Below are 25,126 nucleotides of genomic sequence, written 5' to 3'. Positions count from 1 at the left end.
GATTATTGAATAGGCAGTGTGCAGGTCATGTGGCCAAGTTAGAAGTAAAATTTACATTTCCAATTGTGGTAACTTTCTATTTATCATAACTAAGGGGCGTTTAAAAATTACAGACATAATGAAAATATTTGAATAAATTTCCTGGTGTTTGGTTGTTTACTTCAGAGAAAATTGAAATTCTCAGAGTTCTGATGGTTTTGCCAAAACTTCAGGTAATGAGTACAAACTCATGCAGGTGTAGCAATGTACAGCACAGCAGTCAGGAAAAAGAAAAGCAGAATATTTAAATATTCTAATATTATTAACTAGAGACCCACTCTAGTTTGTGAAGTAACTGCCTGAATCTGTGAGTGCTTATTTAGCCTGTACCCAAAAAAAGATTCATCTAGACACGAGTGGAAATTTCACTTGAATAAAGATAAGGATTGAACAGAGAGTTTTGAAACTTGTTCAGCTCCAGCTTGCAGTGCTGTCAGTGAGCCAGAAGCTCTGTTAAAAAGAGCTAAAAACAATGGCTAAGAAGGCCTAAAAATAATGCGGCAGAAGAGCTGAGTGGGAGAAGGAGCTCACTCACAGAATCACAGAATTCCCAGAATCACTGAGTTGGAAGAGACCTTCAAGACCATCGAGTCCAACCCAGCCCCAACACCTCAACTCCACCCTGGCACCCAGTGCCACATCCAGGCTTGTTTTAAACACACCCAGGGATGGTGACTCCACCACCGTAATGGGCAGGCCATCCCAGAACTTTATCACCCTTTCTGTAAAAAACTTTTTCCTAATATCCAGCCTGTATTTCCCTTGGTGCAGCACAGGCTTTGTTGTTGACACTCAGAGCTCACAGCTCTCCACAATTGTTCTCCCTTGCACTCAGCACACCAAATTAACTCCTCCAGCACTCAGTAAAGGGGGGATTGTTTTGCATGGATCCAGTGCCTCAGAATTCCCCTTCCCTGCCTGATTTTATGCTGTGTGGCCCCTGCAGACCCCACGCTGTGGAGCACTGACCACGTGCGCCAGTGGCTGGAGTGGGCGGTCAAGGAGTACGGGCTGCCGGACGTGGACATCCTGCTCTTCCAGAACATCGACGGCAAGGAGCTCTGCAAAATGACCAAGGATGACTTCCAGAGGCTGACCCCCAGCTACAATGCAGACATCCTCCTGTCACACCTACACTACCTCAGAGAGAGTAAGCCAGCCCTCCGTCGTGGCTGCAGCCAGTCCTAGATTTAGTGCTGTGAATTGGGTTTGCAAATGTCTGTTGCAAATGTTGCTGTTCCTAAGAGCATAACAGGGAGGCTAGCCCAAATCCTGTTGAGTTTGATGGAAAGATTCCCATTAATTTCACTCATGTTTATCAAAGATAAGAATTAGTGACTCTTTCTAGCTATCCATCTCAGAGAAAAATTGAGTTGAAGCATACTGAGCAGGAAGAAAAATCACATGGGGTTCAGTGCTAATGTTTTTTCTGGTCACATACTCATTTCTTTCCATTTTAACTAAACGAGAGTGCAAACATTGATTCATAAAGTGAATTCCAGGCATGATTCTAAGGAATGGCAGGAGTTTGCTGTACTCTGGGTAGGACCAGGAAGATTCAACTGAATTGAATAAAAAAAAATTCTATAAATTATGGAAAAAAAGGAACAGTCCCTGAAGTCCAAATGCAAATTAACTGTAGTGCATGGCTAGAATTTCAGTGGGAAAAAAGGGGCTAGGGATTACCTGGATTGAGGGCTTTCACCTAAGCTTGAGGAAATTTAAAGTTTAAAGAAGTGAAAATGAACGTGGTTTTTAGAGAAAAAACCACCAAGCATTGCAACACCAGTGCGGTGCAGTCTCCTCCACACGCACACTGTCAATAACCAGCCAGAAATTTTGTGCATTCATAACAATAAATGATGATATTGGATAAATGAATGCCCTAATTTACCCTGTAGCCCACACACCTCTCTCCAAACTGCAGGCTGTTGATAGATTCACATTCAGACAATCCTGTCAGGGGAAAATATGGTTTTAAAAGATAATTCACAATTTTTTTTACATTTTGGTGTTGCTTTTTGTTTTGTTTTGTAGCTCCTCTTCCACATTTGACTTCAGATGATGTTGATAAGGCCTTACAAAACTCTCCACGGTTAATGCATGCTAGAAACACAGGTAATGCTGGCACTGCTCCCACTGCTGTAGGTCATCTTCTAAAAGCACAGGATTCCTTTCCATGGGCTGCTTGCTAAAAAAAAATGGAAGTGGTAAATCAGGAGGGAGGAAAGAGAATCCCCTCCCTGCTGTCTGTGTGTTTTCTGCACAGACACACAGAGAAAAGGTGAGATCACGCAGGGCCAGGTGGTGCAAAAATGGTGCAAAAATTTCTGGTGTCCTGCAAAAAGAATGGGGTCCCTGACACAGCATAAAACTGCAGGTTTGGGGCCTTTTATCTGAGGATTTTTATGGTCCTTCTGTCCATTCTGCTGTAAGATCTACTCCATGGATCCCTAGAAGCTTCTTGGAGCTCAAAAGTGCTTTGGGCTCTGGGGAATGGGGATGTCTCCCCTCCCATGAGCTAAATGTTGTGGAAATCAATAAAATTGCTCTTTAGGCAGTTAGCTCATCTCATTTTCTAGCTGCTGTGGGACTTGAGCTGGGAATTCCACTAAGTCTGATCTGAATTTAAAATGATTTTTGTTGATATTCACCCTTCTGTTAATTTGGCCTAGGAAAGTGTTGAGTGTAGGCCAGAGAATGACACATGCCTCATCTGTCTTTCAGGATGCAACTTAAAGTATTTATGAAAATAATTCAGAATCTGTTTTAACTTGCTGTAACAGTTGTGCAGCAGAGGATGGCATGGAATTGTACAAATAACGTGATTTATATCCCTACAAAAGATGTTTGGAATATTGCATGATCATGCCTGAGGGTGTTAGTTACCTACAGTGACCAGAAATAACAATTCTTTATGAGAAAGGAAAAAGATAATACAAAGGATAATGCACAAGAAAAAGAAAACAAGACTTGGATAGCAATGTTTCTTTCATATTTTATTTCGTTTTTCACTCTGGGTGAGTTTCACAGCAAAATTCAGTGGATTAGAAGATCTCTCCCTGACATTAGAGGTTTGCCACTGGTCATAGAGGCAAACAAAGTCCTGCTGTGGGCTCTAGGCCTGCTGCAAACCCCACCAAAGGCAACAAAAAAAGTTTCCATTCACTTTGATGTGGTTTGGATAAGATTTAAGTCTTTTTTAAAAATAGATGGACTGGATGGTCTTTTCCATCTCTGGCTTTAGAGATTCTCATTCGCCAAGTCCTTTTTAAAAATAGATGGACCTGACGGTCTTTTCCATCTCTGGCTTTAGAGATTCTCATTTGGTATCCACTTGTAGATATCCAAGTGTTGTTCAGCAGTTCTGTGTGTTATCTTTTTCTCTATGTGTGCACTGACAATGATATTCTGAAATTCATTTCACCAAAATGAGACTATCTGTCATTGGGGAGTGTGACTAGCGTTGTTCTGATCATCAGCATATGGGAAATCAGTTGTTTAATTTTCAGTGGGCCACAAAATAGTTAGAAAAAAAGTTCTTGAAATCAGCAGTAACTGACTTTTTTGATGTTCCTGGAGAGGGTCATGAGAAGTCCATTGGTGTAGTCAGAGCAATTTCAGTGCCTGAGCAAAGGGAGATTCCATTTCCTACATCAAGCTCAATATTTCTCATTTTTTCACTCTGGGTAAGATTAATGAGATCTCTGAGGGTCTGACCCAAAAGTCTCTGTTGAAAATATGGGCTTTTCTGGGAATGCACTAATGAAGGCAAAGAGGTTTCATTTCAGGGGATACAAAGCCACCTTCCCAGGTGGAGGTGGTTGTGTTAGAAGGGATTTCCTGAGCTTGACTGTCTCCTTCTTAAAACAGATTTTGCACAGACTTTTATCCAGTAATTTGAATGGATTTATGTTGATGTAAATATTATTGGAATGAACTTTTATATCTAACAGTCCAAAGGCAGAAATTAGTTATTCAGATTCTTCACTCATTCACTTTACAGGAGGGGAAAACATTGGTGGATTTAGGGACTGTGGAAATGAATTTAGGTGTTATGTCCTCTTCTTTCTCTTCAGGAGGTGCCACTTTTATTTTCCCAAACACATCAGTTTATCCAGAAGCAACACAAAGAATTGCAACCAGGCCAGGTATGAACAATGACCACTTTTTGTGTGCTGTGATCTTATTGATTTAATCTCGAAATATCTCATTCTTCTTCCCTTTTCATAAATATGAGGCTCTATTTTGAACACACACATTATATACTTATATCACATTTATATGTGTCTATATAACTGTGTAGAGTGAAATAATTAAATAGAGTGAAATAATTATGTAGAGTTTAATAAGTCCATTTCTTAAAAAAAAACTCTGTCTTTGAAGCAATTGTATCAACTTTTTAAAGCACCAGGGAATCAGAAACCTGAGCTCTGTTCACTGGTTCTGTTGCACTATCCCAGCACAGCCACTTGTCAACGCCCTTCAGTTCCCTGTTTGTAAAATGAGGCTAAAATTCCCTTTTATTTGAAGTATATTGTGGAAAAATACCCTAAAAATACAGGATATGAGCTTCTCCTGCTGTCTGCATTTTATTTATGTTTGAGGCAAGCAGAACCCACAACAATCTGATTATGAGTTTAAGAGTCTTAAGTAAAATCAAAACATAAGGAAGTTCTAAATGCTCAAAATTTTGAAACGTGTGAAAATTTTGTGGATGTGCTGATTTGTGAAAGGCTGATGGGAATAATTAAAGAAGGTGAGGACGTGGCTATGAAGCCAAAGATTTTGTTTTTATCACCCTTCACCACAAAAAATGCTGGAAAAATGCCTAATCCGGACATTTGCTTTTCCAATAATGAGTGCAGAGTACTAAGGGACATCAAGAGGAGTTGCAGCAAATACTGAATTTAAAGGAAATCCATTACTGAGCCAGAAGCAAAATTCCAAGTGCTCAGAAGAGACATGCACTGAAATTAGCTGAGCTCTGGTGAAAAGAGATATTGGCACAATAAAAAAAGGGAGTTTGAACAGTAATTATTTTATTTGTGCTCTAGGGTAGAGTGGAGGAGGGTACATACAGATATTATTTTATACAGCCTTGTATACATGTATATATGCATGTCTGTAGATTTGGTTATTGATAATTAGAAAAGAGAGAAAAGGAAACAACCACCAGGCCATTACATCAACAAATTCAACTTGTTTGAATCCTTGGAAATCAGACTCTGTTAGAATTGTTTGTTTATATTAATGGTTAAAAAGGGAACTGCTGATCCAGTGCATACATTTGGCTTTCATAAGGTATTCACCAAAACACTCCACAACTATTTACAATAGAAATTAAATCAGTGTATCATAAGAAACAAATTAAGAACTGGCTAATTATCCTGTCATCAGTAATGGACATCTTAAGTTAAGTTGGGATTGTTCAGCCTGGGGAAGAGCAGCTCTGAGGTGATGGAATTGTGGCCTGAAAGAGCCACAGGAAATATGGAGAGAGACAATTTCCAGAGAATGGAGGGACAGGACACAGGGAATGGCTTCCAACTGAAAAATTGCATGTTTAGGTGGGATGTTGGGAAAAAATCCTTCCCTGTGAGGGTGGGCAGGCCCTGGATCCCTGGCAGTGTCCAAGGCCAGGTTGGACACTGGGGCTTGGAGCAGCCTGGCACAGGGGAAGGTGTCCCTGCCATGGCAGGGGTGGAACAGGATGATCTTTAATGTCCCTTCCAACCCAAGCCATTCCATGATTCTGTGATTTTTTTGTTACTTAATCCCAGAGGTTTAAAATCCTATAAAGGATTAATCCTATAAAGGCTTCCTGTCCAGGTACCCAGGAAGTTCATTAGGGAGAAACAACTTGGCAATCTGTTAACAACTGAAAACACAAGTTGATAAATGCAGCACAAGGCACAAGTTATTTGCATATCTTACTGATTCCAAATTAGCCCCCTTCACTCATGGAGGAACAACTTGACACAGTCATCTTTATTTATGGCGCAGTGACAGCCACTGCTCTGCTCGTGGGCCAAAGTGAAAGATGTGAACAAATGAAGAGCCATGGTGGAGAATCCCATAGGAAACGTGGCTGTGCCACTGAACACTCCAGCAGTGTGGCCTTGCATGGAAAGCTGTGTCAATCATCCCTTATCAGAAAGGCTCTTTGCAGAGTTTGGTGGTGCTTAGAAACGCCTGGGAAAGCCATGGGAGTATGGAAAAATCTTTGGAGCATGTTGAGAGATACAGAATTTTGAAATTGTTCAAATCACAGTCTGGGGTTGTGGAAACGTGATATAATTATCAAAACAAAGAGAGTGACAGAGCACCTGCTTAGTGTCAGTATAAGAAGCAAGGATATTCCAAATAAATTAAACATTTTCATGGAGCATTAAAGCAGACTGGGGCACCCGCGAGCTCTCAGGGACACTGGGGAATGTGAGCATAAATAGGGATGAGAAAACAGAGCAGAACTGTGGAAACAGTCACCAAACATAAATGCAGAGGCCCCAAACTCTCAGTAATTCCCAGCAGTAGTGAACATGTAACATAAGACCGGAAAGACCTGGTGTCCTGCAGGAAAAGCTATGCCAATGGAGAGGATTTCAGGCAAAGGCTGGAATGAGTCTCTTTTCCTCTGGTCTTGAATAAAAATTGGGATTTTTTGTTCTTGACAAGGTCTATGATATCCATATTTGTTTCATCCGGTGTGTGATGGAAAAATGAAATGTAAATTTTCTCTAGAGGAAAACATCTTAAACCACGTATCAGACATGGTGAGCTCCTTCATTTCAGCATTTTTATCTAACTCACATTTGAAATGACACATAACAAAATGCTTTGTGTCAGCATCTTTCTGCATTCACACAATTACTTGTGGAATTGCAGTTTAGTTTTAGGGTATCTCTGTTCTTCTGTGAAGAACTAAACATTTTCTTCAAAGAACTGTAGTGACTTTGGAAGCATTGTTTTATTTTATCTTTTACAATTGAAAGTTGACAGACGTCTTCAAAGTCAGAATTTTTATTCAGAGAAAAAGAGTTTTTTGCAGAAATTCAGTTTTCTTTCAGGAAACTGTTTTGTTGGCTTATTCTGTGGTTTTCCTTTGAGTTAAATGTCACATTTCAAGCTGACTGCAAAGAAGCTTTCCCATAACAAAGCACTGTTCATGTGAGAGCAAAAGCAGACCCTGGGGACAGCCACTTGATGACATGAAAAAGGTCAAAAATTAGGAGCAGGGGGAATAAATAACGTTCAGTGGGAATCAGCCAAATCCTGGGGTGCAGTTCTGGAGAGAGTAATTAAGCACTGCCATTGTTAAGGCACTACAATAGAAAATGGGAAATGAGCAGTGCTTGCAGTGCAAGGGAGGATTTCTCCAGTCACCTTTACAACAGAACATGGGGTTTCAGTGACAATGAGGCTCTCAGGAGCTCTGGGACACCTGGTTGGGGTTTGTCTCACCAAACAGGAGCATTCCCATCAGGGATCTGTCCCAGATAAGGACATGTTGTGCTGATGTCTCATGGGCAAGGACAGATCTGCTTATCTGCCATAACAATGTGTTTATCAAGGCACGATGCTGAACCAAGCATGAAGCTGGAGCTTTGCTCTATTTCCAGAAAAGCTGATAATGTGATTTTTCTTTTCATGGAGAGGGCGTAGTCAAAAGATCATCTTGAGATGTGATGAGTTAAAAGGCAAGACACTTTTCTCACAGTGCTGAATTTGTATCAAGTATGTTTCAAGTGCCACCAAGTACGAGAACACACAGCATCTCCCAGTGCTCTCAGGACACAGGTGTCTGATGATTTGGAGATCCAAAAATAGGGGAAAAAAAAGGGAGGAGAGGAGAGAGGAGAGGAGAGGAGAGGAGAGGAGAGGAGAGGAGAGGAGAGGAGAGGAGAGGAGAGGAGAGGAGAGGAGAGGAGAGGAGAGGAGAGGAGAGGAGAGGAGAGGAGAGGAGAGGAGAGGAGAGGAGAGGAGAGGAGAGGAGAGGAGAGGAGAGGAGAGGAGAGGAGAGGAGAGGCGATGGGAGAAAGGAGAAGGCAAGGCAAGGCAAGGCAAGGAGAAGGAGGAGAGAAGGAGAGGAGGAGAAAGGAGAAGGGAGAGGAAAGAAAAAGAAAGGAAAAAAGAAAAGGAAAAAAGAAAATGGAAGAAGGAAGGAAGGAAGGAAGGAAGGAAGGAAGGAAGGAAGGAAGGAAGGAAGGAAGGAAGGAAGGAAGGAAGGAAGGAAGGAAGGAAGGAAGGAAGGAAGGAAGGAAGGAAGGAAGGAAGGAAGGAAGGAAGGAAGGAAGGAAGGAAGGAAGGAAGGAAGGAAGGAAGGAAGGAAGGAAGGAAGGAAGGAAGGAAGGAAGGAAGGAAGGAAGGAAGGAAGGAAGGAAAAGAAAGAAAGAAAAGGGTGGAATTGACCATGCCTTTCTGGGCAGGACATCCGCAGGTCACAGTGATTCCTGTTCTGCTCAGAGATGAGCACCTGTAAAATTCCCATTATTTTCTCTGAAGCTGTGGAATAGTTCTCAAGAAATCAGGAATACGAGGTTATTCATTATGAAACTGCAGTACAAAAATCAGTTGTAAATCTTATCAAAAGCAAAGGTTTTGAAGTGTAGGATTCTAAGAGGTGGCAGAGCTGGCAGTGCCAAACAGACTAAATAAATTAAAGGCAATTTGGTTGTGCATTTTACATTACACTCTATTTCCATGCAATTCTGCTTTTCCCAGGCTTGGAAATGGGCAGATACATCTGCCTTGCACAGAGCCAGTCTGGGGCTGTTTCTTTGCTTTCTGTTTTCATTTCCAAACATGAATTCTGAAATAAAGCACAAGTAGTGTTGAGAGTCAAGACATCTGCACCAACTTAGTTCCACCAGGTGGGCACTGCTACCTTCCTGAGGCCCTGGAAGTTACAGAAGTCTCTGATTTTGGCTGTAATTTTAGCTAATGTGTTAAAGTCAGCCGTGGAAAAGCACAGGAAACTGCCAAAGATTTCTGAGGGTAAACCAAACATTTGAATTTACTACATTTGCTTTATGAAGAAAGCTTTTATGGTTTAGTTTTTTCATTTTTTAATATGCTAAAGCACTGAAATAAAATAGAAGTAACGAGTAAATGAAAGAAAGGGAAATGAAAATTTAGATGCGTGAATTTAAGGAGCTTGTCCCAGGAAGCAGAAAAGAATAAATCATCTAAAGCCTGTCTTTGTAAAAGGAAACACTGTTAGATGCTGAATTTGGGAGGGTTTATGCATAAAATGAGCTCTTGGGAGACTTTTCCTGCAAGATTCTAGCACAGATTATTCATGATGCCAGTGTGTGCCATTCTTTGGTGTGCTGGGCTGAGGAAGGGGACTAAAGGGAGTACCCTGAACCTTTGGAAGTGATGAACTCTGTATTGTCCTGAAGATTCTTTGCACCACCTATTCCAGTGCAGCTCAGACTTCTGACAACAGCAGGCACCTCTGCAGAGCAGTGCAGAGCACAACTGGTTTTTTTTACTGTTGTTTTTAGAGACAACAAAGATAATAAAGGTTTTAACAAAGAATTCCCTGCCTGTTTCAGTAATTTTCCAAATCCCAGGTCCCCTCAAATGTGCCCTTTTTGGGCATAACAACTTTAGGCCATATCTGCATGGATAAATGTCTTTTTCCTTCACAGATTTGCCTTATGAGCAAGCCAGGAGATCAGCATGGACGAGTCACAGCCACCCCAGCCCTCAGTCAAAAGGTAAAAGCATCTGCACAGCTGGGGAAGCATGGATTAGACTCCAGAGGGAATTACAGGAGCTCTGGCGGGGGTTTATCTGTGCATTTTTGGAAAGCCAATTGTATAGACAATTCTGGGAGGTGTCACTGGGCAGCCACATCCTTCCTTAAACTCAAACTCCATCACCACAGAGCTTTAAAAAGCTTTTTATGAGCTTTAAATCCTGTTGTGTCCATCCTGGAGCAGAGGGCAGCAGGAGCTCCAGGCCTGGGGAGCTTTCATAGGTTTGGTGAGCAACTTCCTAACCGTAAAAATGACTACATTTTTTTTTTCCATTTTCAGCTACTCAGCCATCATCCTCAACAGTTCCCAAAACAGAAGACCAGCGTCCTCAGTTAGGTGGGTGTCATTTGGTTTGAATTCTGCCTGGGTTTGTTGAATATGATGAGAAGGGCAACCAAACTGCACAATCTGGTTCAGGCCACGCCAGCTGGAGACCACCAAAACCCCAGATGTGAATGGGATTTACTCTGCAGCTGGATTTGGGATGAGTGTAATGTTTAAAGGCAGTGACAAACTTCCAGAATAAAAATACTATTAAAACAATCCATCTACAGTTTGGGTACAAAGGTGGAAGGTAGAGATGTCAAAAGACCCCAGTAGCTGAGATGCCAGCAGCTGGAAAATGTGCATGAGCCAAAAGAAAAAAAAAAAGGGAGGGAGTGGATTACAGCTTACAGAAACCCATCTGAATTTGGCTCCTGAAACACAACAGAAATGTTAGAGAGATTATCAGTCCGTTGGAAAACTGAGGAGAAAGCAGTTGTTTATGGGTCTGTAGAGTAGTGGTTTAGCAAAATGCGTGCCTTTTGTGTTTTCAGAGCAGCAAATCCATGGGGTGGGATCTAATTCCTTATTGCAAATTCAGCTGTATTTTGGACAGGTAGCTGGAGAGCACTCCAAGGGTCCTGAGTCACTCATGGCTTTTGTTAACAGCAAAAGGTTAGAAGGAGGAAATAAAAGAGATTTAGAGGATATTCTTAGCTCAGAAGACTCTGAGCCAGTTTTTATCACATGGATTTTAAATCATTATTCTGGTTTTTGTTACAGCTAAACAAGACTGTGCATGACTAGGTCTCATTAACTCATGCACAGACTGCCTGGGAAGTATTACACTGAATTTTACCCAAACAGGGTTTTATCTAATCTGGCCTTCCCACCAATAGAATCTTCGTAGAAGTATACCAATGATTTATCTAAATTCTGAGGACCTTTTAATGGCTGTGTGTGAGCTGCACAGACTATTAAAATGTGTAAGGAATGTAACCTGATTGTCTTCTTGGCTGTAAAAGCCACAGGGTCTCTCAGTGCTTGCAGCCCATCGCTTTGGCTTTGGTCCTGCTGTCACAGCCCTCCTTTTTTCCCTGTTGGACTTCAGGCCAAAGTAAGTTTTCATTTCCAGAGGGAAATACTGAGATGCTTCAGGCATTGCAAGGCTGACAGAGACTCTTCTGAAAACACCAGTTGCAGGATTAATCCATGGGATCCCTCACTGGAGTCCAGTGACAAAAGAGAATCACAGAATCCCTGAGGCTGGAAAAGACCTCCAAGGTCATTGAGTCCAACCTGTGACCCATCCCCACCTTATGCCCAGCCCAGAGCACTGAGTGCTATGTCCAGGGCTTCCTTGGACACTTCCAGGGATAGGGATTCCACCACCAGAATGCTTCATAACAAAGTTTACATTCTGAATATATGCATCTGCACATTGTTACAGTACAAAAAGCAAATGTATGTCTTTGCACACTGAGTTTGAAAAGAAAACATGCAAATATTGCCATGCAGAGGGAGAAAGTGGCTCAGGTGTTGGACCTGCTGTCCCATCAGGCAGTGCACACTGCCCCTTACAAGGTTCAGAAATGGTACCTAAAATATTTGACAATGCTGTGGCATGATTTTAAATCTTTCTTTCACAATTTCGTAGATCCGTATCAGATTCTTGGACCGACCAGCAGCCGACTCGCAAATCCAGGTGAGAAGGGATTTTGCTGATTTAGGAGGCTTTCCTTTCTTTCACTGCTGAGTGTTCCCACTTCAGCTCTAAGACCAGACCTGGAAGGGGATGTCCCTGATTTTCCCACTCCTCAGGGGGAGCTGATGATATTCATTGTGTTGCAGAATTTCTGAATTACACAAGGGTGGGACTGAGGAATTTAGAATCATTAAGTTTGGAAAGGACCTCCAAAGAGTCAAACGTTTGAAGCTGGAGTTCACTTCAGTTTTCTGACCATCAGGATTTGGTTAAGGGGTGTAAGAGACCTCATCTGGTCTCCAGTTACCCCTCCAGAAGGGTACAAATCTCTTAACCACTCTTCATCAGCTGTGTCTCAGATTCTGTTAATCCACAACACATTATAATACTGGCCTTGATGAATACAAAATTTTGGGATGAAATATATAGGAAAAAGAAAACAAAAAACAGGAAAGTATAATTTATTTGCAAATAATATTGCAAATAATAACTGGGTTAAACACTTCAAAAATGTTCTCCCACCTCAAGAAGGCAATGGGGTGCATTATGGATAGGGATGTGTAGCTTAGAACACAATCACACACTCACAGAATCCCTCAGGTTGGAAAACACCTCAAGGACCATCGAGTGCAACTTTGGACCAGCATGTTTTTGCGAAAGACAGGGGATCTTCTGGGTGATTTAGTAGCTCTGCTTGGGAATTGTGCAGATTTCACTGCTCCAAGTCTGCAGGACATGCTGTGGCTGTACAGCACCATGATCAACAGCACAGCCCACCACAATGGACTGACACTGTGTGTTCCACTTGTGTCCTTTGCCTGGACAGTCCCAGGGCACGACATTCCTTGTTCCACACAGATCTCCTCAGCCCCCAGTGGCAATGGTTCTTTTTACAACAATCTTACGGCTTTTCAAGGCCTGAAATTGCCAAAATGCTCATGAGTTTGCTTTCTCTTTCTCCCGAGTGACATCGAGCACAGGTCTAGATTAGCTGACTCTCTAAACAGTTTTGTGTGGCAGAGGAAAGTAATTAAGTAAGTGTTAAGAATAGGATTTTCCAAATGGCCTGAGGTGGTGGAGATTTCCAGGCAACACTGGTCTTGACTGGAAGTGGGGGCCCACATCCCTTCAATTTGGTCATAAATCACAGCTTGCCAAATTTTATCAAGTGTCCATTTGGTTGACTTCATTACTGTGAATGACATTAACATGATCTGGATTGGGATGCTTTTTTAACATTTGGGTATGGAATTCCTCCACGCCATCATTCCTGTGCTTTAACATGTTTTGTGTGTTTATAAATTGGTGGAATTACTCTCTCATTAAAAGGAAATTGACAGCAACCATTTATTTTCATAGGACTATATATTACATTTGGAAGGCAAGTGTTTATGTTAGAACATATGTTGGATTGCTTATTCAAAAATTTGTGTTTTGTCCAGTGCTGAACTGTTTATTGATTTTCAAAGCCTAATCCTCTTGTTATGTTTCGTGTATTAAAACTTGCATGCCTTGCTCATACCATGGATTCTTTTGTTTGTTTGTTTATTTAATGCATGTTAATGGAACAGAAGAAATTCATTAAGGCCAGTTTGGATAAATACAATTTAAATGAATATGGGTTTCAGTTGCACTGAAGTATAAACTGCTAATGGGTTTCAGATGCTGTTCTAGCTTGATATTGTAATTGCTACTATAAGCTTTCTAAAGAAAAGCTTGTTTATTATACCCACATAGCTGGTTTGGATAAGAAAAGAAAAAAAGAAACCCAACCGATTCCTGGTCAGAGACATGGTTCAGAGTTAGCACATCCAGGCTGGTTGGCAAATTCTGCTGACACTGTGCTTGTGAAACAGATTGCATCGCAAGCTGCTTCAGCTGCATTTTGCATCATTTCAGTGTTGCTTTGTTAGGAAATGCTAAGCTTCTAACATGACTATCAGTGGCAAGGCCCTTTGAAATCTACTTTCACTTGTCTAAAATGGACAAATTTTGTTGCCCTACCTCACTTTTGCAAAGTTTACAGCAGACTATTTTCTCTTTGCGGTGGAATTGGCAGAGAGTGAGAAAAATACAACAGCAACATTTTATGTCTTAATGTAAAATAATCATTTTAACTCATTTGAAGCAGAATGATGACAAGGGTGTATTTTATGGACCTTTTCACTGTTCTTGCAGTTGTTTTGCCCTCTGGTTGTATGAAGTGTAACAGCAAGCTAATAAGTTTCCGTTGTGCATTTCCCCAAACGCTGCATAGGGATGATATGGTTTGGCATGGGCCCAGCTTGCTCTAAACTTCTCCATTTAGTGTGGGCTCATTCCATAGCAGGGAACATTTAGTTGCAACATAATGCTGTGAGAACAAGCAGAGTGTTACGCAAGTGAAAGCTGTTTGTGCTGAACTTTAGAGATTAGTTTCCTAAATGAGCGCTGTATTATTTCCCCATCAATTGTCTGCGCTGAATGACATTAGGTAACAATTAAATCTCCATGGAATGGCATTCTGCCACTCACATGAGGGAAAACACGACACATTACAATTATCCCTGCTCTTTAGGGTTTCGTGAGACAGTCCTGGGAGAAGGGGGACTGGCTAATAGAAAGAATTAGGAGCCAACATCACAACATTTCCTAATGGGCTCCTCGGGGAGAGCCTGCAGAATTGATGCCTTGACATTATTAATGCCAGCCCTGACATTCCCACTTTGTTCCTCCCCGCAGGGAGTGGGCAGATCCAGCTGTGGCAGTTCCTGCTGGAGCTGCTGTCGGACAGCTCCAACTCCAACTGCATCACCTGGGAGGGCACCAACGGCGAGTTCAAGATGACGGACCCCGACGAGGTGGCGCGGCGCTGGGGCGAGCGGAAGAGCAAGCCCAACATGAACTACGACAAGCTGAGCCGCGCCCTGCGCTACTACTACGACAAGAACATCATGACCAAGGTGCACGGCAAGCGCTACGCCTACAAATTCGACTTCCACGGCATCGCCCAGGCGCTGCAGCCTCACCCCCCGGAGTCGTCCATGTACAAATACCCGTCGGACCTGCCCTACATGAGCTCGTACCACGCGCACCCGCAGAAGATGAACTTTGTGGCTCCCCACCCCCCTGCCTTGCCCGTGACATCCTCCAGCTTTTTTGCTGCCCCCAATCCGTACTGGAATTCGCCCACTGGAGGGATCTACCCCAACACCAGGCTGCCAGCTGCTCATATGCCTTCTCATCTTGGCACCTACTACTAAGTGGGGTGGGGGAAATAAGCGCCAGGCAAAGCAAAGACGCTTCTCACTGGGATTCGGCCCCTGGGGAGTCGCAATGAACTCTGTTGGAGTACTCGAATTCAAAGTGCCTAAAGAGACAAGTGAAGGTTTGGCTGGGAAGAAAAAAAAAAACCAAAACCACGTTAAAAATAGATGTCAAAAAGACTTTTTGTAGTAGGGATTTAAAGGAAATATCCAAGAAGTATTAATATACTAAAATGTAATGTATATGGGCATCGACTCTGTGGACCAAACAACAATAGACTATTGTAGGTAGAAGCATGAAATGATAAGGAAAGCCTACGGAAGCTGGTGGTCTTAAAAAGTTGATAAGCTTGTGTGTACAGTTTGATATCATGCTAGTGCAAAACTGGGACTATACTACAGCAATATAAGGATAAGTCTATAGTGACCTAACATACAGTATATGGATCATTACAAAAGAGAGGGAAAAGGGGAAAAAAAGGAAAAAAAAGCCTATCTGTATTTAAAAAATAGAAACATATCAGCAGAAGAGACTGGTTAGTGTGGAAGCTGATTTGGAATAGAACAGCAGTGTTGTAGTTAAAGTCACAAGAGATCCATTCATCAGAGTGAATCAGCTACTCAAACTGTGAAGACAACCCAAACTTTCAGATTCCTTGACAGTTTTACAGGAACCCTGAGCCAAACGTGGGAAATGAGAATGTGCTGGAGGGCAAGTGTATGATTGTAGATCAGAGGCCTGCACCTGACAGAGGAAGCAGGAAGGAGAAAGAGGAGGATGAAGGTGGTGAGAAGGGGAGGAAAGAAACTTCTTGACCAGTAGAGACTGAAAAGACTGAAAACTTTGTAGTGTTGGGACTATGAAGAAACACTTGTTTGGACTTGTGAAACATATTGCTCAGTATTATACCATTCCCAGTATTTCAGGAGGAACAGACTTGATTCAGTACAAATAAAAAGTGGGAAAAGGGAAAAGCAAAAGGAGCGAGAAATCAGAATATGCATCTCTTCTTTTTTTTAAGGAAAAAAAAAAGCAAAACTGGAATTGTGTCTGATATTTAAAAGTTACCAGTTAGAACCTCATCATTACTAAGGGAGTTTGTTTTCTATTGGTTAGAGCAAGAGACAACCCCTGACTGCCAGAATCAGAAATCACCTGAGTATTTTTGTTAGGCGGGCGCCAGTTTTTCTTACCGAGTCGCGAACGCTGTGCGTTTGTCAGAATGAAGTATACAAGTTCAATGTTATTTTTTTTTTCCTTTTTATATAATTATTATATAACTTATGCATTTATACACTACGAGTTGATCTCGGCCAACCAAAGACACACACACACAAAAAAACAAACAAAAAAAGGGACAATCCAAAAAAACTATCGTGGCCTTGAATTTTAACTCTGTATGCTTAATGTTTACATTATGAACATATTAGTCCTTAGATTGCAGAATGTATGTAATAAAATAAGCTTGGCCTAGCATGGCAATTTCAGATTGACACTGTGGTTTGCATTTGTGTTTGCATTTTTTGTGTGTGGCACCCATGCCAGATCTGCTACTCACCAGGTTAAAACAGGCCAGGATTTTTGGGCTGTGAAAATGTAGGAGCAAACAGCCTAAGTTTAAAGTGCACAGGTGCTGTGTATCTTCTTTTCCAGACAGTTCTGCTGAAACACTTCCAGTCCTTCTTCAACAGTGCCTTGCCATCCCTGTGCTGAGCTTCTCTGGCCCAGAGATTGTGACCATCCCCAATTAATTCATCGACAGCTCCACACCCAAGGCTGGAAATGAAGCCTAAGGGAGGCCTCTAAGGAAGAGTATTCCTGCTCAGAAATGATCTTTTATTGAAGTTATGCTGCAAAATCTCAGCCTGAGATGTACCTTCCTCCTGAATCATGTGTTGAATTGCTTTGCCCCCTTGCCCTTAATACATTCTGTATCATTATTAGTAAATAAAGTGAATAATGAATAATTTCCATTATTCCCCACTTCAGAATGAAGTGTATGGCAGCCTTGTTCATTTGTCACTGCAGCCCATCCTGGCTGTTTACAAAGGCCAAGGTTTTTTATTTTTCTCTTCTAGCTTTAGAAGCTTCCCACTCTGTACCCCGGGCCCCAAAACTGCATCTGGTGCCTACTGGCATTAATCCATTCTTTCCCAACACCATCTGAAGAACTAGTCTGGAAAATCATCCCTGGCTTTTATAAGTGGCTCTCCAAAGTGTTTGCTGCAGGAATCCCAGACAGCTCAGCCCTCTGTATCCCTCCTTTTTGCTGTTCTTTTGTGTTCTTTTTCCCAGACAAAATGGGTGTGGTTTCAGGTTTTATAGGAAATGTTCTGCATATCCTTTTTTGGGGAGCAATGGGACCCAACTCACCAGGCTTCGTGTTAGGAATGTTTTGGTGGCAGTTCATAAGCACAGGATTGTGTTACAAATGTGTGAGACCTGAGCAGGGAAATCAGCACTGTAAGTCTGTATTTCTAAAAAAAAATAAATAAAATAAAAAAAAAAAAGAACTATTGGAAAAGGTTAGTCACTATTTTAGAAAGTTATAGAGTTAAGGCAGGCACACCTATGTGCGACTAAAAAGATAACAATTTGCCTTTCAATGGAAATAAATCCACAGATCCTCACTATCTGTTTCATGTGTACTTCCAACCCAAAATGGCAAGTGTATTTTTGATCCAGCTTTTAATTAAACACTAAAAATCCAGATTTAAATAAGGTCTTTGTTTAGATGGTCAGGGATGTGCCTGGAGGCCTCCAAAACATCCCCAGTGCTCACGGGGCTGCCTGCAGGATTTCCAGATTGTGGTGCCTGTCTGCTGTCCTGTGCAATGGGAACAGCATCCTGGCACTGGGGTCCAGGTCCTGGGACAGGGATGGAGCCAGAGCAGATAGCCTGATGGAGCCCCCTCATGTGAAGAGTAAAATCCTCGAGCCGGCCATGGGAAGCTCACTGGTCACCCGTGGTCACCCACTCTAGGGCTACACCTTCCTTCAGGACTTGCTCCCTGCCTTCCAGAGCCTTGGAAAACACAGATTTTGCAAGAGGGGAGTGAAGGATGGAGAGACCCTACTGCTGCTGCCTTGGGGTTGTTTGTAGGGTCTCCCTGTGACCATGGCATGAGATGAGCCCAGTACAGGCAGGGCTGAGGAACTGTGTCCACACCATGAGAGACGTTCAGTGAAGCTCAGACAGAGCCCAGGACCTTGGCTGGATCCTCCCTTTGCCACTTAGCACCTGGACAGCACAGCCCTGATGTGCCCACATTTGCAGAAATTGGTAATATTAATAACTTTAGCCCCTTATTTAAATTAGGGTATCTTTTAAAGTCAATGGTCAGCCAAGCTGCAAAGTTCCAAAAAGTCTGCACTTGGTAGCTCAGGTTCCACAAGCCTTTTAAACTGCCCACAGATCATCAGGGATTCAGACTTCTCTTCTGCAAATTTTTCTATCTCAGTCTATTTCTTCCCCCAGCTTAAATATAATTCTAAAATAAATTTCTTCTTACATGTGCATTAGAGGTAGAAGAAACCATTTTACCTATGTCATAAGATTAGTCATCCCATGATCTTTTTTTGTGCCACATTCTCAAGTCTTGGCCACATCAGGAAAATAGTCTCTGATTATCTGAATTGCTGGTTGGTCAGAAGGGCATCTCATCCATCCAAAGGGTTTGCTTAATTCCTGACTGAATTTTACCTCCTGAATGAAAGCCTTCATTCCCTCTCTGGGCAGTGGTGGGAGTTCTTGGATATCTTCACAGCAGATCCTGCCTGCATCCTCCAAAGTGTCCTGGCTCTGCTGCTTTCCCCTGGGTGCTGTGACCTCTCCTTGGAGGCACTGGGAGCTGCAAGGACATCAGAGCATGACCCAGCATGAGCTCTGCTTGAAGAAAGGTTAATGAGAATATTTTGAGCTGGTTAATGAGGATATTTTGAGCCAATTAGAATGGGAAAATTATTTTAGAATTTAATTTTATAGCATCACAGAGTGGTTTGGATTGGAAGGGAGATAAAGATTCCAACAGGGACACCTTCAACTATCACAGGTTGCTCCATGCCTCAATGTCCAACCTGGCCGTGGACACTTCCAGGGATCCATGGGCACCCTATGCCAGGGCCTCCCCACCCTCACAGGGAAGAATTTCTTCCTAATATCCCATTCAGCCCTCCTTTCTGTCAGTTTGAAGCCATTCTTCTTGTCCTGGCACTTCAGGCTCTTGTAAAAAGTCCCTCTCCATCTTGTCAACTCCCTCGCCAGCATTTTTTTTAAAGGGCACATATTTTCAAGAAAACTAACAAAACACCCAGGGTTCTTAGGCCAGGAATGGATGAGATATCCTTTAAAATCACTGGATTGAGGACATCTCAAAACCAGGCTCAGAAAATATTGGGGTTGCGTGCCAGAATCTTGGTCTATATATATTTTATAAAAACCTAAGGGGCAGAATAATTTTCTGTGCCCAATCCTAGAAGCAGTAAGGAATTCTGCTTGGGAAACCAAATCCATCCATTATAACATTATAACAAAACTATTATAACAAAACTTTTATTATCATATTATTGTAACAAAACTCATTATAACAAAATTATTTTCTACTGTACATTTATTGATGTATCCTTAACCTTCTCCTTTGAAAAGGTCTCAATTCCAGGGTATTTCCACCCACTGCCATTACACAGAGCCCAACACATCTCATTGTCAAAGAGAGGTGGGTGGTTTTTTGGTTGTTTTTTGGGTTTTTTTTTTGTTTTTTGTTTTTTTTTTTTTTTGTTTTGTTTTGTTTTCCTGCCATTTCTGTATTTCGCAATTCCTTGTGATTGCACTCCTCATGCATCACCCTCCAGAGTTCTTTGTCTGCCTCAATGTTTACAGCTTTCCAGATATTTGTGGTTTGTTATCATGCTCCCTTTGACTGGGTGTTTGCCAAGCTTAGGCATATTCCACTTCACAAACCTATCCCTCTACTTCTCTGACAATTGTTAATGTGCCCTTCTTCTTTTTCTTCTTTTGTGTTTTTTCACTTTTCCCCCCAGCCATCTCCCCTGCACACTGCCAGGCCTGATGTCTCCTCCTGTCTAAACCATTCCCATCTAGGAGTTTTTTGACTGCACCTCCATCCTCCTGGAGTCTGTTCTTCCCATCAAACAGCAGATGCACTTTTAGTCCCACCTGGATGAAAGGTGAGCAGCTAAAAGATGGATTTCCATGCTGTTTCTTTGGAGTTCCCTTCTTGTGAGATGAAAAGCCTCCTTTCCTCAGGTGTCTCCACCAGCAGAGCACTGGGAAGGTCCTTCCAAACTCTTGGAGTGAAACTGCTGCACTGGTTCCACCAGCTCATCCTGCCCCAAAAAAGGGCCTCTTCATTTCCAATTTCCTTCGTGCTGAAGGCGTCATTTTTCTCCACAGAAAATCTGCTCTGCAGAGAATCAAGGGATTGCAGAACCACGAAGGCTGGAAGAAACCTTCAAGCTCATCCAGTCCCACTGACACCCCAACACCACCAGCGTCACCCCAAAACCATGTCCCCAGATTCCTTATCCAGATGCCAAATTGGATACAGGCTTCTAAAATAGGCACAAGAACCTGGACTAAAATCTTGTCATGATACTTTTAGGCTTCCAAGCAGTTCTAAAAGGATGTGAAAGGCAAGTTTTAAGTTTTAGGCACATCTTTTACTCAGTTCATTCATATATTTTTGCAAAATTCGCAGTTTGTGTCACAAAACAGCCGTGTAGATCCCTTGGCCACCTGGCACACGAGTACAGGACTGCCAGGGATGAGAGGGGGCTTCAAAGACCACTTTTCTTCACCCCCATGGAGAAAAGCTGGAGGGCTTGTGAAGTTCTCCAGTATTTCTGCAACCACACTGACACTGAAATGGTCAATTTTAGAAATAATGTCCCTTTTCCCCTGTGAGCTGGGGACGGACCTGCGTGCATTAGTGTACTCAAAATACAAGGGGGAAAATGCAGAAAATCAAAATATTCATTTGTTTTATGGTTGAAAAATGCCCTCATGCTGTCTAGTTCCCAGAAATTGGTCTGGTACATCCACTCATTTCAGTTTTCTGGGATGGAATGAATTCGGATGACCCAGCCATGAGTCGGATCCCATTGTGCTGGAGAGGGTAAATACAGATCATGACTAACAGATGTTGCTTTGAAGTGCTCCTATCTTTAAATACACAAGGCTAATAAATGCTGGAAAATTCTGTATTTTCTACCAAGACTAGGCTGAACATTTTCCACTCTTTCTTCAAAGGTGGTGGGGGGGGAATGGAATTTTTTTTTATTTCTTCCAGCATATGCTGAGGATAAATCCAGGAAATATGTGCAAGGTCCTTGGACATTGTGATGGGCTCATATCCTGGCACAGAGGCACAGCTCATAGCCTGGCTCCCCAAGGGACTGGAGTGTCTGAATGGCTGCTGGTTACAAATATGGAAAAATTCCAAGTGCCTCTGCATGGCTGTAAGCAAGCTGTAAACCTCCCACCACAGGTTTCCAAGGGAAAAAACACATAAAATTAGGACTACAGCAAGTGGAACACAGCCTTTGGAGGAGGGTTTGAGTCTCAAAACAGGTGTGAAAATTACCTTGGCTCTTCCAGGAGGTGACAGGAGAGGGGACATATAGCCAAGGATGCAGAGAAATGAAAGAGCTTCTATCAGCAGAGCTTGGGAAGAGGAAGGAAAAACAGGAGAAAGAGGCAAAAATGGAGTTGTAAAGAAGAAGAAAAAGAGTTCTGAAGTGCTGTCAGAAGAGTAGCAAAATGCTGTGACACTGACACCTTTATTAACAATTTATGGAAGGGGATGGAAGTGGAGTTTAAGACATCCTTGCAGGGGTTGCTTGGTGCTGTTGGACCTGATTTAATGATGGTGACACGAGGTCAGCTCGGAGCTGTCAGCAAACAGGGAGACAACCAGCGCATCAGAACACGGGCTGAGAACATGAGGGCAGCATCCAAAGGGGTTGGCTTAGCTCAAATTCCCTCACCGGTAGAAAAAGGGGAATTCCACAGGACAGGGGATGCCAGGGAGTCTCCAATGGCCAGGGAAACCCAAACAGCACATTTTCCTGCCTAACCATGGAAAGTGAGATGGATCTGAGGGATGTGGGGAAGGAAACAGCAACTGGATGTCGAGAGGTTTGCAGAAAGAGAGATGAAAGCGGAAGGAAAGATGACTGTGAGCCCGAGGGAATTTAGAGGTTCAGGGGAAGAAAAAGGAGGCTTTAAAAGAATATAAGGTCAGGTTTAGCTCAAAAACTGAGCCCAAAGGATGGGCTGCAGAGCAGCTGTGATGTGCAATTCGGTAGGAGGAGGCAGGTCAGCACATCTGGGCTGAAGCAGCAGCCTGAGCGAGGAGACGTTGGAGCGGGTAGATGTTGTACTTCATTTCTCCTTCTGCACTCACCACTTTAATATATTTTCAGCTAACATTTCATTACAATTTCCACAAACATTTCATGTCACGACTTCATTACAATGCAGGCTGCAGACGGAACAGCTGTAAAATAGCCCTGCCAATGTTGGTAATTTGCACTGGGAATGTAATTTCCAGCTCCAGTCGCTGCTGAGTGCTGTGCAAAACGAGCTAACTGGCATTTTTCATTTCTTTAACCACTTACCTCAACAATTAAATGTATTGCAGCGCTAAATGGGTAGTATATAATCAGTCACTGCAGACTGTATAAACGCATCAGACCATACATCTCTCTTGTTTTGTCATGAGCTGTACAAAGTGCTGGATTAGCACTCTGCAAACGGCTTTGTTCAGTCTTGTTACTTTAATTGTACACCAAAAAAAGGGAAAGTTTCATTCATACTCTGGGTGTCTGTCTCCTGCTCGGTGCCAAAACCAATATTCTCTCCTTTTTCTACTCAGTGCAGAGCACAGAGGAAGGTTTTAGCACATCAGGCTTTGAGGTAGGAATCCAGTTAATATTTTATATTAATATTTAATATTTTTGATGTTCCACTGTCACTACTGGAACAGCTCTTGAGCTGAGACAAAGTTGCTGCTCCCAGTGACCGATGGATTTCTATTTCTCTACTTTGGACAAAAGCTGAGGTGTTTGGTTTGTGACGCAGTCATCTGTTTCTCAAAAATGTCTGGTGGGCTTTACTCAGAATAGGACCATGGAATGGTTTGGGTTAGAAGGGACCCCAAAGTTCTTCTTGTTCCACCCCCCTGCCCTGGGCAGGGAACCTTGCACTGTCCCAGGCTGCTCCAAGCTCCAGTGTCCAACCTGGCCTTGGACACTACCAGGGATCCAGAGGCAGCCACAGCTGCTCTGGACCTCCCCACCCTGCCAGGGGATAATTCCTAATTCCCAATCTCCCATCCAGCCCTGCCCTCTGGCAGTGGGAGCCATTCCCTGTGTGCTGTCCCTGCATGCCCTGGAAATGGTCTCTCTCCAGGTTTCCTGGGGCTCCTCCAGGCCCTGCAAGGCCACACTGAGCTCAGCCCAAAGCTTCTCCTGTGCAGGTGAACAATGCCAGCTGTGCCAGCCTTTCCTGCCAGCAGAGCTGCTCCATCCCTCTGCTCATCCTGGAGCCTCCTCTGGGCTCTCTGCAGCAGCTCCAGCTCCTCCCTGGGCTGGGACAGCTCTGCAGGTGGGCTCTCACCTGTGGGGCTCAGGGGGAGAGTTATGCTACAGAGTCATCGATTGTACCATGCATTTCCCCACCTATTTTGGCACTATGTAAAAGGAGAGAAATTCAAAGAAGTAAAGCAGCTGTATTTAGTCAGAACACCTGACAAAATGTAGTGAAGGGAATGTGAGCTGACTGATGATAAAGTTTCCAAAAGACCAAAAGCAACTTAGGCTCTCAGATCTGATAGACTGATGGGATTTATGTTCCTGGGACATTCCAGAAATCCCTCCCTGGTGCTTTGTCATTTAAGAAAGTCACATTCCTTTGGAAGGGCTTGAAGCTGAGTGCACAGCCCTGGGGTGACCCTCCCTCCAGCAAAGGCAGCCATGGGGCTGGGGAGAAAATGCCACCATCAAAAGTCATAGAATTGGCTGAGTTGGAAGGAACCCACCAGGATCATCCAGTCCAACTCCTGGCCCTGCACAGAACACCCCAGGAATCCCACCATGTGTCTGAGAGTATTGTCCAAATGCCTCTTGAACTCAGACAGGCTCTTAATGTCCAACCTAAACTTCCCCTGGTACAGCTTGAGACTCTGTCCTCTTGTCCTGCCAATGGGATCCGTCAGCTCCTGATTCATCAATCCCTGTTCCTCATGGAGCTGTGGCTGTGCAAGGCACCAGGAACTTTTCTCTTCAGGAAGCACAACAAAAAAGGATATGTTTTAAAAAGCACAGGAGTAGTATTGCAAAGGTGGGCTGACAGCTGGCTGGATGGGAGCCAGTGTGTGCCTGGGTGGCCAAGTGGCCATCAGGGGAGGGCAGGGATTGTCCCTCTGTGCTGGGCACTGCTGAGGCCACACCGTGACTTCCCTGTCCAGTTTTGGACTCCCCACTTCCAAAAGGAGGTTGAGCGGCTGGAGCGTGTCCAGAGAAGGGAATGGAGCTGGGGAAGGGTCTGGAAAACACGGCATACACATGTGGAGCTTCCATGCCCCCAGTGCTCCCTGGTAAAGTCTCCCCATCATCTCCTCATTGCCACACCAGCACTCTGCAGGGTTTTACCAAGTGGTTTTTAAGAGGTGTTTTGGGGTCATGTTTTGCAGCACAGGCTTTATTCAGCCTCTCTTCCCTCACCCTTTTCCCCCTGCAGTGTTGTGGCTGCTGAGGGTTGCTTGAGCAGGACATATCAGGATGGTCCCTGCAGTTTCTCCTGGAAGGTCTGGGCTGTGCCCTGCTCCCAGCCTGGCTGTGCTGCTGAGCCTGGTCCCCCAGGGCAGCTGAAGGAGAGGCAGAGGTGCCTGAGAGTGGGACAGGAAGGCAGCAAGGGCTGGAAATGCCACAGTCAGTGCCCTGGGCTGCTTTTCTGCTGCTGCTGTGGTCACTGCAGGCACAACTTCAGCTCCTTCTGAGGATCCTGCCCTTTTCCCGTCCCCTCAGCAGGTCCCCGTGGTGAGGGTGGCAGTGTGCTCACCCCAGGCTCTCCCCAGAGCCAGAG

At 43.4% G+C, this 25,126-nt stretch overlaps 1 protein-coding gene across 11 annotated transcripts in view; it reads left to right on the top strand.

The window, feature by feature from the left end:
- The window catches only part of ERG (ETS transcription factor ERG), a 139,950-nt gene extending 123,436 nt beyond the window's left edge, over positions 1-16,514 (top strand). For 6 of the 11 annotated variants that reach the window (XM_068179539.1, XM_068179540.1, XM_068179545.1 and 3 more), the window contains 8 exons: positions 986-1,189; positions 2,077-2,157; positions 4,119-4,190; positions 9,696-9,764; positions 10,086-10,142; positions 11,728-11,775; positions 13,135-13,160; positions 14,501-16,514. In XM_068179539.1, the coding sequence (XP_068035640.1) occupies positions 986-1,189; positions 2,077-2,157; positions 4,119-4,190; positions 9,696-9,764; positions 10,086-10,142; positions 11,728-11,775; positions 13,135-13,160; positions 14,501-15,094 (1,151 nt within the window). In that variant the 3' untranslated portion in view covers positions 15,095-16,514. Of the gene's footprint in view, positions 1-985; positions 1,190-2,076; positions 2,158-4,118; positions 4,191-9,695; positions 9,765-10,085; positions 10,143-11,727; positions 11,776-13,134; positions 13,161-14,496 lie in introns of all 11 variants that reach the window. The other 5 variants (XM_068179544.1, XM_068179547.1, XM_068179548.1 and 2 more) reach the window with 3 other exon arrangements.
- Positions 16,515-25,126: the final 8,612 nt, after the last annotated feature.

This window comes from Anomalospiza imberbis, chromosome 2 (assembly GCF_031753505.1).
Source record: "Anomalospiza imberbis isolate Cuckoo-Finch-1a 21T00152 chromosome 2, ASM3175350v1, whole genome shotgun sequence".
NCBI lineage: Eukaryota > Metazoa > Chordata > Aves > Passeriformes > Viduidae > Anomalospiza > Anomalospiza imberbis.
Note: the sequence above shows the minus strand (reverse complement) of the source record. Positions and strands in the feature narration are given on the sequence as shown.